Source organism: Aspergillus saccharolyticus (genome assembly GCF_003184585.1).
Source record: "Aspergillus saccharolyticus JOP 1030-1 unplaced genomic scaffold BP01scaffold_10, whole genome shotgun sequence".
NCBI classification, from domain to species: Eukaryota; Fungi; Ascomycota; class Eurotiomycetes; order Eurotiales; family Aspergillaceae; genus Aspergillus; species Aspergillus saccharolyticus.
Window position 1 is genome coordinate 586892 of NW_020290620.1, and position 11457 is coordinate 598348.

Consider the following 11457-nt stretch of genomic DNA (forward strand, 5'->3'; position numbering starts at 1 on the left):
GGCGCTCTGGAGACTCAAGGCACTCGGAGCGCGAGTAACCTTCCTTTGCTGCTACATTTCTTATTACACGGTCAAGGTGATTTGGAATAATCCCTGTCGAGATGGACAGCTGAGCAGTCCATCTCGACAGGGATTATTCTATTGATATATGCCAGCTTACCCACAAACACTCTTCATCTAATCCCTTCAAATTATGGCTACATTATGAGTTCTTTAGACAAGATTTTGGAAGCAGTCTCAACATTATCTAATATACAGGAGGCGCAAAGAGATGACCTCCTGTTATATCGCGACAAGCTCACAGTGGCCCTGCACACACTACACTCTCTTTTACAGACGCCTTGCTCGTCAAGCTCAATAATTGAAAGCTTTACACAACACCAGATCACTGCCAACAGCTTTGTAAGGCAGGTCGCGCCGTCTCCAGCAGCACAGTCTTCAGCCACGCCAGCACCAGCCACGATCGCACCAGCTACAACAACACCAGCAGTACTGTCTCCAGCATCAACAGCGCCCTCTCCAGCAACATGTGCACTCTCCGATGATCCTGCCCCTATAAAAGTACCGGATGACGTGTTACAACTAATGAAGAGATTGGAAAAACATAAAGATGCGATTCTGCAATGCATGCAAGGGAAACCAGAGTCAGTTGTTTGGAGTCGAACGGACTGGTCAACTGAGGATCCACGGATCGTCGATATCTCCCAATCAGACACCGAAGGCAAATTCTCCCCAGAAATCAATATTCGCTGTGGGATGAGTGCGATATCCTTGGCTGATGACTACACTGATTGGGAAATGGAACAGAAGCTACCCCCGAACGGCAAATCAAGAATCGACCAGTTAAGTGAAAATACAGGCGGTAACAGAAAATCTCATTATAAGGAATTTGTCGATAATAGCGACTTCAACGATCGGCTCAAAGCTCGGAAATACGTGGGATATGGCATACAGCTTCACGTCTTCTCCAAAATCTACAGAAGGTGCTTGGGAGTGGATACCCCATCGCTGGGTATAATCGGGATAATATCGTCCTGTTTTTGGGCCTTTGTACGCGTAAGGTTCTGCAATATGCCACTACTCGCTCGTTTGATCGCATCGTCCGAATGGAAGGGATATGCCTGCAACAATAATGAGTGGACGATATCTTGTTACCAGTCTTATAAAAGTATGATACCCACCATGATGAGTCCGTCGATGCTTACTAACTAGCTGTTTAGCTAGGATTAAACACATGAGAAGAAAACGTCAGAGGCCAGTTACTGAACTTGAGGAACGAGGAAAACGACAAAGACAAGGACCAAGTCCTCGGGAGAACATGCCGATGGACCCTACGCAAGCAGATTTAGATTTTCAGCAGAATATGAACTTCACGCCGCTTCCGGAAGCCGGCGACCTTGAACTCCCACACGTGGTTGGCCCGCAAGAAGACATACCTTTCTCATATGGCCAAGAAGTCGATTCTCCCGAGCATCCGTGTATACTTATCGCACGAGATACGAGGTCACCATTGTTGCAGAATTGCGTTCCGTTCGGGTATCCGCATGTTGTTGACCCGCAAGAAGTACCCAGAACCTACATAGGAGTCAACCCTGCTGACCGACTCCATCTCTATGGGCCACCAGAAGATCCATCTCCTTCTCCGCTATTAACAGACGAAATACCGATCGCAGTACAAAACGCTCTTGCATGTATTCCAAGCTATTCCACATGCACTGGCTGAATTCCCCTTGCTCTCATGGCGTGTCCTTCTCCATCGCAGCTAGTATGATATCCCATTGCTCACCAAAAAGCAACTGCCTTTCCTCGGTATAATAAGAAGTGTCGAGTAAAAGAGGTTCGCCAGAGTTGAGTTTAGGGGTTCCATTCAGTGGGATCATGACTAGACTTTTCGTGGGATTGTGGATAATCGCGCCGTTCACGAAATGAAATACATTAGAGTCAAGCACCTGTCTGAGTTAGAACAGGACGAAACACCTGCATTTTGACTGACTTTGTACTTGCTATCCATTGCATCATTCAATAGTCTCATCTCGAATTCAAGCTCTTTACCGCCATATTTCCATCCCCCTTGCCTCTTTTCCTCTGTGCTGACCTTCTCGGCCAGGATAAGTTCCCTGATCCTCGTAAGGGCGCTCTTCATCGCTTCGGAAATATCTTGTCGTTGGAGAAACATGGTATCATGAGGCATTGCCTCTATCAGTAAAGAGACGTGAAAGGGAAAACACTTAGAGACTGAATTTCAAGAAGCCGGAGCTCCAGTGCGGGGCTCTTTGATGCCCAAAAATTTAACCACGTGACCAGAATTTGTTATCACGTGGCTTCTTGTGCGGCCACCACTTAAAGAAGAAAAGAGGGGCTATTCTCTAAATCATGGCCATTGCCATCCCACTTCATCTATATTACTCTCACTTGTCGAGCCCGGTCAAAAAGCCACCAATGCATGTACCTTCTTGGTGAAATGCAATCAGGTATGAATAGGAACCAATCATTCTCTTCATAGGGCGCCATGCATTTCGTGCACCTGATTGCTTCATAATATTCGGGATAGAAGCCACTGTACTCCTAATTAATGAGACTACTAATGATCTAATTATTGTTTTCAGACTTCATAGTAATATTTTTGGGGCGTAAGTCTCCATGCATAGAAATAATTACAGGTAAAGGTGAATAAGTAGAAGGGAATAGCTGACGAAGCAAATCAGCAAAGACTTCACTACCAGCCTGATTAGTAGTGAACAGGAAATCTTCAAATTAATTAATAGTAAGTATAGGCTTGGCACTCTAATGAAGATATCTTCGAATATCTTTATAGTCTTTGTCCCTAACTCCTCCAAAGAATGTGCCTATATCATACGGCAAATACCTTAAGTTATTCATAATTAATATAAGCTGCTTCTTAATCACAGCTTTTTAGACTATATTTAGTAATAGCCATACCTCAGCCAAGGTAGTCAAGTCTAAATGGATTATAGAGATAAGCAAGATATTATTTACTCAAATAAAACCAAGAGGTTTTGGTGCGGCTATACTCGGTTTGTGCTGTTAAAGGTAGACTAGTATTATATATTCAGTTATATCATCCAGATCTCGTACAGCTTTGAAAATAATATTATAACCACAGCTCAAGACCATTTTCTTACGGGCAAAGAAACCCTTCCAGACAACCTTGCTAATATCTATAAGATTAATTAATCGCTGCGCAAGATAATGTGACTACACTACAGCTGAATCAGATATTTTAAGCAGAATTTTCACCATATCTAATAGAGGAAAAACAATCTCAGCTAAGTCTATTGAGCAAATAGAGGCGTAAATATCATCTTCTCGGTGGCCTTTAATTACGGTCGCATTCTCTGGATCTCAAAAAGAATTAGGAATTGAAATCCTTTAATAAAGAATTATCTACCAGCATGGGCATTTTGACATATACTACTCAAATGAGCAGAATACCTCAACGGTAATTTTACTGTAAGGTCAGTCTCCGAATCCTTCTCGATGGCAGCTTGAAGCTTGGTCAGAGTATGTGCATTGAATCTCGCAGCTTTGGATTAGCTGATACGAGCCATAATTGATTATCGTTATACTTAGGTGGTCAAATGCGTGCAAATCTTGTGTATGAAGGTGAGCAAATCACGGTAAAAGATGTTTAAAGATGTAGTAGATCGAAGAAACGGCAGGTTAAGCAAGGGAGCCCGCACTTTAAAGGTCTCCAGGAGCTCCGACAATGTGACATCCATTTTAGGTAGTAACTAATGCGCTAGTGCGAAAGCTATCGTGCAATATTATCTAATCAGCGAGCTGTCTCCGTTTAGCACGATCAAGATATATCTCCTTCAGAACCCACTGGCTGATAATAACTATCGACCAATTGACATCTAGTTGACTCAAGGTCGAGTATTCGGTCGTAACAATTTTCCTCTTCCGAAATTCAAATTATCTATCAAAGCTAGAACGAGGCCGAACCAGAGCTCAGGTAAGGAAGAATTTCAACTGCCGAACAAGACCAGCCACTTCCTTCATTCTTTGCCCATCCTGATATGCCAGTCAATCTCCTTACTACCTATCGTCGTGCTATCAATTTCGAAGCGCTGTAGAAATAAGCCTGACATCCGAATAGTTGGCAAACACAGAAAAGGAATGAGTGGTATTGAGGTGCACCTTGTCATAAATGAACTTTTTTTGGACGGCTTGCATGTTAGTGCTTATTGACCGGAAGGGTGTGATATGTGTCTATATCTCGGAAGCCGTATTGCGCTAGTAGCGTTAGGCTATCTCGATGCACTACAACTATTATTGTCGCTTAGAATCCAGTTTGCCATTTGTAAAATTTTTATACGAATCGAAGTAGTCGTATATCGGTGCTCGCGATGGTTTTCGACCGGCTAAGTAAGGCCTATGAGGTTCCAGAGTGAACTTAGAATTATGAAGTACACCATCCTCATACAACAGTGCAACATGAGAATCATATTCCCTTCCAAGGGGCCATAGATTATGAAGCAGCTCCGAGTTATTCAAGAAGTTGTTCTGGTTGTTCATCAACTGCAATACGCACGGACCTGAGAAGCAAGCCTGTGTTTTGACACTTCTCTGAGTGCCCGGAAAGGTACCTATTCATAAAACAAAAAACATAGCACCAGCGTACAGCTACACACCCCATTTTCTGTTCAACATAGCAATTTGAACTGCCGCAACCCCCCTCCTCTGTTTCCCTTTTCCGCTGCACTGCCAGTGGGAAACTCATTGGCGATAGCTTGGTTGAAGCCCGGCCACAATCCTGTATTTCTGTAACTGTTCCTGTGTACATGGGCGCTGGATTCGCATCGGGATTCCGCGTTCTATTATGTGATTAGAAATAGAGGCGTATTTAATCAGAAGCTCAAATTACTCTTACTGAACCGCTTCTTGGAAACCTCTTTTGCAAACTGCTGCGTGATCGTTTTGTTTACTAGGAACCTAGATTCTGGGAAGCCGCTCAACCAGACGAGTTTATCGTCACATCGTGCGAGAAGGACATAGTCAGTCAAAATAACACTCTTCAGACCTATATCTAATCTGTTGTCAGTGACATTTCTGATTTATAACGAGGGTCTTATACTTGTATGTCCACTTTCTTCTTCCTTCCGAATATCTAAGATCACCTGTAGCGTGTCCCATTCATGTTTGAAAAGAGATAGCTTCCTAGTCGCCTCGTCCCAGTTGTTACTCCTGATGCCTTGGAAGTAAAGGTCATGAAGCAGGAACATGAGTAATTCTAGCAAATCTTTAGCTAGTTAGCTTAATCAAACGCTTTATCAGTGCTTAAGACTTACTACTATCCCTCATCCTGGAGATTATTTCATACTTCATATCCCGTGGCCACCAGTCAGGGCATCTCTCTCCATGCCATCGCCGCCTTGATGAGTACAGCGGATCAATATAAGAAACAACAGCCGCAGCAATGCGTCGACATGAGTGCGATGATATTTTCAAGAATGTTTCCTTGTATCTGGTCAAAAGGTCTTCGCGAGTGGGTAAATTGCTTCCGACAGAGCTCTCATTCATGAAACGAGGATGGATGAGTTGAATTGGAATAACACTATCGACTGCGAAAATGTCACAACCTTCCTCAATAATAATAAGGAATATACTCACTCAGGTTGCAGGAAGAATCAAAATGTTCTTCCTGTTTACGCAAATCAAGAATATAGCGCAATATCAGATGTGAATGGGCATCTAATCTCAGTTTGTTAATCCAGCCTTGTAACATGTTCGAGTCATGTTCACAGAATATGTCAACTAATTCTTTGAAAGTCCCATCTACAGGCAGAATGCTGCTAATCAGTAGAGTTCAAGTTAAGCATAAAAGAGGACTCACTTCCAGGATTGACATAATCACTATTCTGCGATCTTTGATAGTTTTGAAGCTTACGCCACATGCCTAGAGCTTCACGCCGCGACTCTAACGATAAGTATTCCAGAATTTCTGCAAAATGTTTTCTGACAGATTCCTTCTCGGCAAGCGAGAGAAAAGGACTTCGTGACGTTTTATACTCAGCAATAATTGACTGGGACAATGTTGGCTGAGTCATTGCGGATTGAAAAAATCCTGTAGAAGAATTATGAGCAACGAAATAGCAAGAAAAGATGTCTTTAGGGCCCTCTTATAGATTTCTTGGATGGACAGGCGAACGTTGATGCTTCTAAACTAATTTCCTAAGAATTAGCCGGGAACCAACCACTTACAACAGAAGAGCCCTCCACCTGTACCAAGTGAGATTTGTGTATAGTGAATGAAATTTGCGCCCAAGCGACACAATCTAGCTTGAGTTTCTCTTCGTGGGCATGGTTTCTTTGTACATATCTAGCACTTTTGGGGTTGATGTACAGGATCTATTCGTTAGCGAAAGGTCCAGCTATTCCCCAAGCCAGAGGGTCTTGCATTAAACAAGCAGCGAATACGCCAGACGCCGAGTTTTTATCGGAGCTAGACTTTCTGGTCCAATATATCCTTGCAAAAAATCATAAAGAGTGACTCGAATAACTATGCATAGCAGATAAATACAGACGTATCATGCCAATATCAGAAGGAAACAGTCATACAGTACGCAGAAAAAACGAGTGTACACGACCGAACTGTCAAATCTACTGCTGGATATTATCCAGCTCAAAATCCCTTCACTCAAAGCTCCACGAATCTATCATCTCCACTCAATCTTCCCGATCCAAATCCTTACTCAATCTCCTCACTCAATCTCCTCAGTCAATCTCCTCACTCAAGTTCCCTCAGATGATCCACATATCAGCCTAGCACCCCTCTGCCCTTGCAAGTACTGCAAGGGTACCGCACAACGCCACTTCCAGAAAGATGACCGCACTTCGCTGATCCGAGTCTCGGGTCGTCAACCTTTCCTTTGCCATTGCAACGGTCGCAGGTTTCGATGTTCAAATGATAACGATGGAACTTGATGAACTTCTGAAAGTCCTTGAAAATCGGCTGCGACCTCCGAGTACAGAAAAAGTACCATACACTGTGCCAAGAAACGCATCTGGAATTAATGCTCTTTAGAGATACTTAGTAAAGTGGGTGAAAGGGATGCGGGAGTGTACAGTCAACTCAAGTAAAACAAGGAATGTTGCCTATCTCATTTAATTCTGATCATGGGAAGAAAGGTCTGATTCTGCGCAGAATACTTTATTTAGAAACCGGCTTAGTTTTACATCATATAGTCATGTACTGACTGGTTATTATGTTAGTACTGTGTCGCCAAGTACTGATTCTGCGCAGAATACTTTAATTAGAAACCGGCTTAGTTTTACATCATATAGTCATTGTACTGACTGGTTATTATGTTAGTACTGTGTCGCCAAGTACTGATTCTGCGCAGAATACCTTTATTAGAAACCAGCTTAGTCTTTGCATTACATAGTTATCTTACTGGTTGATTGTTGCATAAGTGCTATTTCTCTGCGCTAAAGCAGCCAATGAGGGAGCACGAGTCCATAGTCTGCATCCGTGATCAAAGCTGCGGGCTCTATCACAGCGGAAGTACCTTGGAACATCCGTGAACCCCTTCAGTCCGCGTGTATATCGCAATTATCTTCACTTCTCCCTGGCTGTCTTTGACCAATGAGATGACATCACAATATACAGAACTTTTTACTGTGACTCTTAACAGCTCTATTGAACAACAGTTTCTTGTTGATGTGGAGTGACGATAATGGCCTATTTTGTAGGTGAACGGGTGAACAGGCAATAGTCATCGGAAGATCTCCCCTCGTGCTTCATTGCACAAACCCTTAGCTCACTCTAGGTGATGACTCTGTTTTAAAAGATGGGATGTTAGATTTCCTAGGTGCTCATTGACATTCATCACGGCAAATTCATTGAACTATCTGATCCACAACATTACATTATAGCTTCAGTATGGCTTGGTATGGCGCATTGCTTCCGTGCATGCCATGGTTGCTCAAATTACTCTTACTGAACCGATTCTTGAAAACCTCTTTTGCAAACTGCTGCGTGATTATTTTGTTCACTAGAAACCTAGATTCTGGGAAGCTGCTCAACCAGACGAGTTTATCGTCACATCGTGCGAGAAGGACATAGTCAAAATAACACTCTTCAGACCTATATCTAATCTGTTGTCAGTGACAGTTCTGATATAGTTTCTTAACAGTACTATTCGAAACTGTTCCACATTATCGAATTTACTGGGCCGAGTATCTTCTAAGCCAAGCGCATCGTCAACGAAAATTAGAGGTTGACTTCAGCAGGCGGCAAGCATGGGTTTCTACAATCCGTCACTGGGGGATGGAACTTCACAGGCTCAAAGCAATGCCACCGGAGTGGCTTGTTGTTTAATTGACACATTTATGCAGGCTCCAGATACATTTCATAATATTCAGTGATATTTGAGAATAACCATCCAACTCAACTGCAATATAAATTAATTTGCGAAGGAAAAGAAAAGAAGAAGAAGATAGGCCAACTAAAACTGCCGACTGATAGAAAGGGGGAGAAAAGCAACAAAATAGCATGATAAGAAGGCTATGTTGAATAGCAAAGGTATTACTCAGAGCGAGCATGGCTTCCAGCATGCTTGCACTGTTCTTGAGCCTATCTGTTCTCACTTGCGGAGACTCCCTGTGGACCTTGTGGTCTTGGAGCTACCTTTATCAGTACTTTCACTTGCCCTCATGTTGCCTCTGGCACCTTCCTTGTCGGTACTTCCAGCTGCCTTTCCTTTACCCTTGGCGCCTTGCTTATCGGTACTTTCGGCTATCTTTCCTTTGCCCTTGAGGCTTTCCTGCGTGGCATCCGTAGGCTCTTTTTCTCGATCTGATGAGTTGATCTGAGTGGTGGAAAGTGAGCGGTGCGGCAGAGTAAGCTCTGATGCTTTGCCAGCCGCAAATCCCTTCCCAGGTAAATCATTATTGGCCGAAGTAATTGAGCCTTCCGAAAACAAACCGCGTTCACCTTGAACTCGTGAGAGATAGAGGTTAGAACTTGTTGTTTTCTCCGTGCCTTCCTTCTTGTCGGGGGCAATATACACCCAAGTCGAGAGAGGTTCACGCCGTGATTCATTAGTTGACCAGTCTTCCGGGTTGGATGAGGCAACTTTGATCATGATAAAGAGAATGCATTGGCGTACTGAAATGCTTGCTGTGTGGTCTCGATTTTGCGCTTTTGAATCATGCTTTATCGCATCAGAATAATAAAGAGTCCACTTTCCCTCGCTGAATTCACGACGAAGAAAAACAGTCCATCTGTAATTAGTCATGAAAGCATATTTGAGATTCGCAGCCCACATGTCTCTTGCTATCTGTCCTGCAACTTATTAGAGATATACGAATAATACTATGCAATAGTTACTTACCGAGAAACCTTCGGTGAAGCTTCTCGCCCTCCTTGTCCCCCTTAAGAGTTTGCTTGATATTCACGTCAGGGAGAGTTCCCCAGGGGTGCTTGGCCTCCCCAATTGCGCGGGCTTTGCCTTTGTCATCAATTAGGGCATAGTCGGGGATTGATCCTCTCTCGGGTTTCGCGGGCTTTTTGCTTTGGCCTTCTGTCTCTGTGATGGCGCTCGGTTTTCCAGTGAACGTTTTATTCTGCTCGTTGGCTAGGGGTAGAACCGGCCATTTCAACTTATCCACAGTGACAGTCCAATCGCCGAAGTACAGAGGATACCCGAGGATATTAGCGACACCAGTTAACGGATTTAGAACATTCGATATAAAGCGGGCGCTGCTCGAGATTTCGGCGCCGCAAAGAAAATGCTCGCTGTAATAAACATCACTTGTCTCAACATGAGCTGTGACAGGATGCTGATAGTTATCCCATTCGACTTTTCCGAGAACCTGTTCAACTTCAGCTCGGAAATCGTGCCAATAACGCAGTTCTCCAATAAAGTCTATCACGTGTAGACCTGTACCTGAGGAATGTTTCCCGGATTTCTCTGCTATGTCTGAGAACGAGTCTTCAACAAGATCACGACAAGTCTGGCAAATGATCTTCATGTCTTCACTTTTTTGCTGGATACTTTATATAGGTATGAAAGGGATAGTGTATGACAAATGAATAATGGATGGTTATAGAGCTCTTAAAGGAGGATAGAGACCCTCTTTTTATATCTAAAGCTATCTATTGCTGACTCGCCTTCTTGAGGCTATAATTCGAGATCAATAACATGCAAGTCCGATAAACCCAATACTAAGTTCTTGTACAGCTCAAAGCCGCCCAGTCTTGGTCTCTGCAAGCTTTGAGAAAACCAAAGGGGTCAACAATTAAGCTATTCTTTAACCGAGTGTCATAATATTCAGATTCTAAGTCCGAGTTTATTGCAACTTGGCGAGTGGCTAGTCTATTTGTTCAAGCAATTACTTACGTACCTTACCACTTCCGTCAACAATGCTGCCTTCCAAGAGCTATAAACCAATGAAGATTCATGCCCAGCACAATTCACTACAATAACCTAAAGAAATAATTTTGAACTATTCTAGCTTCAGTAGACCGTATAAGTACATGTAAATTTTATAATTTTCTTAATATGTCTTCTCTATGATGAAGGCAATATTGGTTGCAGAGTTAAGTGTCCACCGCCTTATGATTAGGTAATTCTGCTGCATTCCGAGACTTCCGCAAGCCCGTCAAACCACTCCATAGTGCTTAAGAGGGGAGCCAAAGATTTCCCGCTCACTGCTTGGACTAAAATAACCCATATACAGTCTCGTTCAACATCTGATCCTCGAAACTAGGAAATTTATCACATCCTCTAAGTAGGTAAACATCCATCCATCCTGACGCTCATGCGGGATCATGGGATCATCATCAAAGTGGTTATCGGGGGACTTTTCTTCTTTGCCGTGTAGATTCCATAGAGAGAACTCTACCAGAGGATCAAGGCCTGAGAAAGATAATCCAAACTCCTCAGCATCTTCAAGATCAACGATATAACTATAAAAGTTAGAACAATTCACTGATTCAATCTATTTTTCAAGTCAGACATACCATTTGTTCGAATATCGATCCCAGATAATATTTTGTCTGCGAGGGTCATGATGATAAAACCCATGGCTGCGAAACTCCCTAGTAGTTCTTAGTAAGCTAGATAGACCTAAACATAAAACAATTTACTACCATAAGGCCTTGATAAAGGCAAGTCGGGCATCATCTCGTTGTTCTGATGTTAAACTGTTGAAGTGGCCAAGATCTTGGCCCGGGACTTTCTCCATAAGGATAAACACGAGATAACCACCTGGAAAACACATTGTAGTATCTTGATCAAACGCGATTGTATCGATAAGTGTAGGTGTACTTGTGCAGTGGTTTTCTGTTAGCTTTTGGAGATTTTCGATCTCGCGGTAAGCTTCTGAGCTGATATCGTTACTTCCGTCATCCCAAGGGGAGAGCCTAGTTCAGTTAGTAGCTTCATTCGTACTTCCACAGTATGGCCCGTACTGTTGCTTGATCTTGAC

The 11457-nt window shown here is 43.1% G+C and overlaps 6 protein-coding genes across 6 annotated transcripts in view; 1 reads left to right on the forward strand and 5 right to left on the reverse strand.

The window, feature by feature from the left end:
• The first annotated feature begins 121 nt into the window (after positions 1-121).
• Positions 122-1578, forward strand: BP01DRAFT_17767 (uncharacterized protein). Its single transcript, XM_025570843.1, has 2 exons — positions 122-1168; positions 1225-1578. Exons 1-2 carry the CDS (start codon positions 205-207, stop codon positions 1236-1238), a joined length of 978 nt encoding a protein of 325 aa, XP_025432572.1. The 5' UTR covers positions 122-204; the 3' UTR covers positions 1239-1578.
• Positions 1475-2331, reverse strand: BP01DRAFT_17764 (uncharacterized protein). Its single transcript, XM_025570841.1, has 2 exons — positions 1994-2331; positions 1475-1949 (listed from the first exon to the last, which is right to left on the reverse strand). Exons 1-2 carry the CDS (start codon positions 2189-2191, stop codon positions 1737-1739), a joined length of 411 nt encoding a protein of 136 aa, XP_025432573.1. The 5' UTR covers positions 2192-2331; the 3' UTR covers positions 1475-1736.
• Positions 2332-2397: 66 nt separating this feature from the next.
• BP01DRAFT_397112 (uncharacterized protein) lies at positions 2398-4129 on the reverse strand (the record flags this gene model as incomplete). Its single annotated transcript, XM_025578497.1, has 9 exons — positions 3638-4129; positions 3410-3544; positions 3259-3362; positions 3097-3216; positions 3009-3042; positions 2941-2960; positions 2830-2892; positions 2609-2724; positions 2398-2557 (listed from the first exon to the last, which is right to left on the reverse strand). Exons 1-9 carry the CDS (start codon positions 3738-3740, stop codon positions 2398-2400), a joined length of 855 nt encoding a protein of 284 aa, XP_025432574.1. The 5' UTR covers positions 3741-4129.
• A 510-nt stretch (positions 4130-4639) lies between these two features.
• Positions 4640-6340, reverse strand: BP01DRAFT_17779 (uncharacterized protein). Its single transcript, XM_025570845.1, has 7 exons — positions 6244-6340; positions 5858-6187; positions 5635-5799; positions 5313-5585; positions 5099-5263; positions 4895-5050; positions 4640-4838 (listed from the first exon to the last, which is right to left on the reverse strand). The coding sequence occupies exons 2-7, from the start codon at positions 6069-6071 to the stop codon at positions 4741-4743; spliced, it is 1071 nt and encodes a 356-aa protein (XP_025432575.1). The 5' UTR covers positions 6072-6187; positions 6244-6340; the 3' UTR covers positions 4640-4740.
• A 2097-nt stretch (positions 6341-8437) lies between these two features.
• BP01DRAFT_390838 (uncharacterized protein) lies at positions 8438-10056 on the reverse strand. The gene is made up of 2 exons (XM_025578034.1): positions 9360-10056; positions 8438-9310 (listed from the first exon to the last, which is right to left on the reverse strand). The coding sequence occupies exons 1-2, from the start codon at positions 9997-9999 to the stop codon at positions 8610-8612; spliced, it is 1341 nt and encodes a 446-aa protein (XP_025432576.1). The 5' UTR covers positions 10000-10056; the 3' UTR covers positions 8438-8609.
• Positions 10057-10560: 504 nt separating this feature from the next.
• BP01DRAFT_355588 (uncharacterized protein) overlaps positions 10561-11457 on the reverse strand; it is a 1898-nt gene continuing 1001 nt past the window's right edge. Inside the window, exons 2-4 of the mRNA XM_025574732.1 lie at positions 11120-11392; positions 10991-11068; positions 10561-10936 (exon numbers count right to left, since the gene is read on the reverse strand). Coding sequence (XP_025432577.1) covers positions 10714-10936; positions 10991-11068; positions 11120-11392 — 574 coding nt within the window. The 3' untranslated portion in view covers positions 10561-10713. The remainder of the gene's footprint in view (positions 10937-10990; positions 11069-11119; positions 11393-11457) is intronic.

What these genes read in the sequence shown, in the direction of transcription:
- BP01DRAFT_390838 (XM_025578034.1), bottom strand. Translation starts at nt 9,999, where the DNA reads ATGAAGATCATTTGCCAGACTTGTCGTGATCTTGTTGAAGACTCGTTC. An exon ending in GCTTCACCGAAGGTTTCTCG is followed by an intron (nt 9,311 to 9,359) that starts GTAAGTAACTAT and finishes AATAAGTTGCAG; the next exon opens with GACAGATAGCAAGAGACATG.
- BP01DRAFT_17767 (XM_025570843.1), top strand. Translation starts at nt 205, where the DNA reads ATGAGTTCTTTAGACAAGATTTTGGAAGCAGTCTCAACATTATCTAAT.
- BP01DRAFT_17764 (XM_025570841.1), bottom strand. Translation starts at nt 2,191, where the DNA reads ATGCCTCATGATACCATGTTTCTCCAACGACAAGATATTTCCGAAGCG. An exon ending in CAATGGATAGCAAGTACAAA is followed by an intron (nt 1,950 to 1,993) that starts GTCAGTCAAAAT and finishes TAACTCAGACAG; the next exon opens with GTGCTTGACTCTAATGTATT.
- BP01DRAFT_17779 (XM_025570845.1), bottom strand. Translation starts at nt 6,071, where the DNA reads ATGACTCAGCCAACATTGTCCCAGTCAATTATTGCTGAGTATAAAACG. An exon ending in TGATTCTTCCTGCAACCTGA is followed by an intron (nt 5,586 to 5,634) that starts GTGAGTATATTC and finishes ACATTTTCGCAG; the next exon opens with TCGATAGTGTTATTCCAATT. An exon ending in CTCCAGGATGAGGGATAGTA is followed by an intron (nt 5,264 to 5,312) that starts GTAAGTCTTAAG and finishes AACTAGCTAAAG; the next exon opens with ATTTGCTAGAATTACTCATG.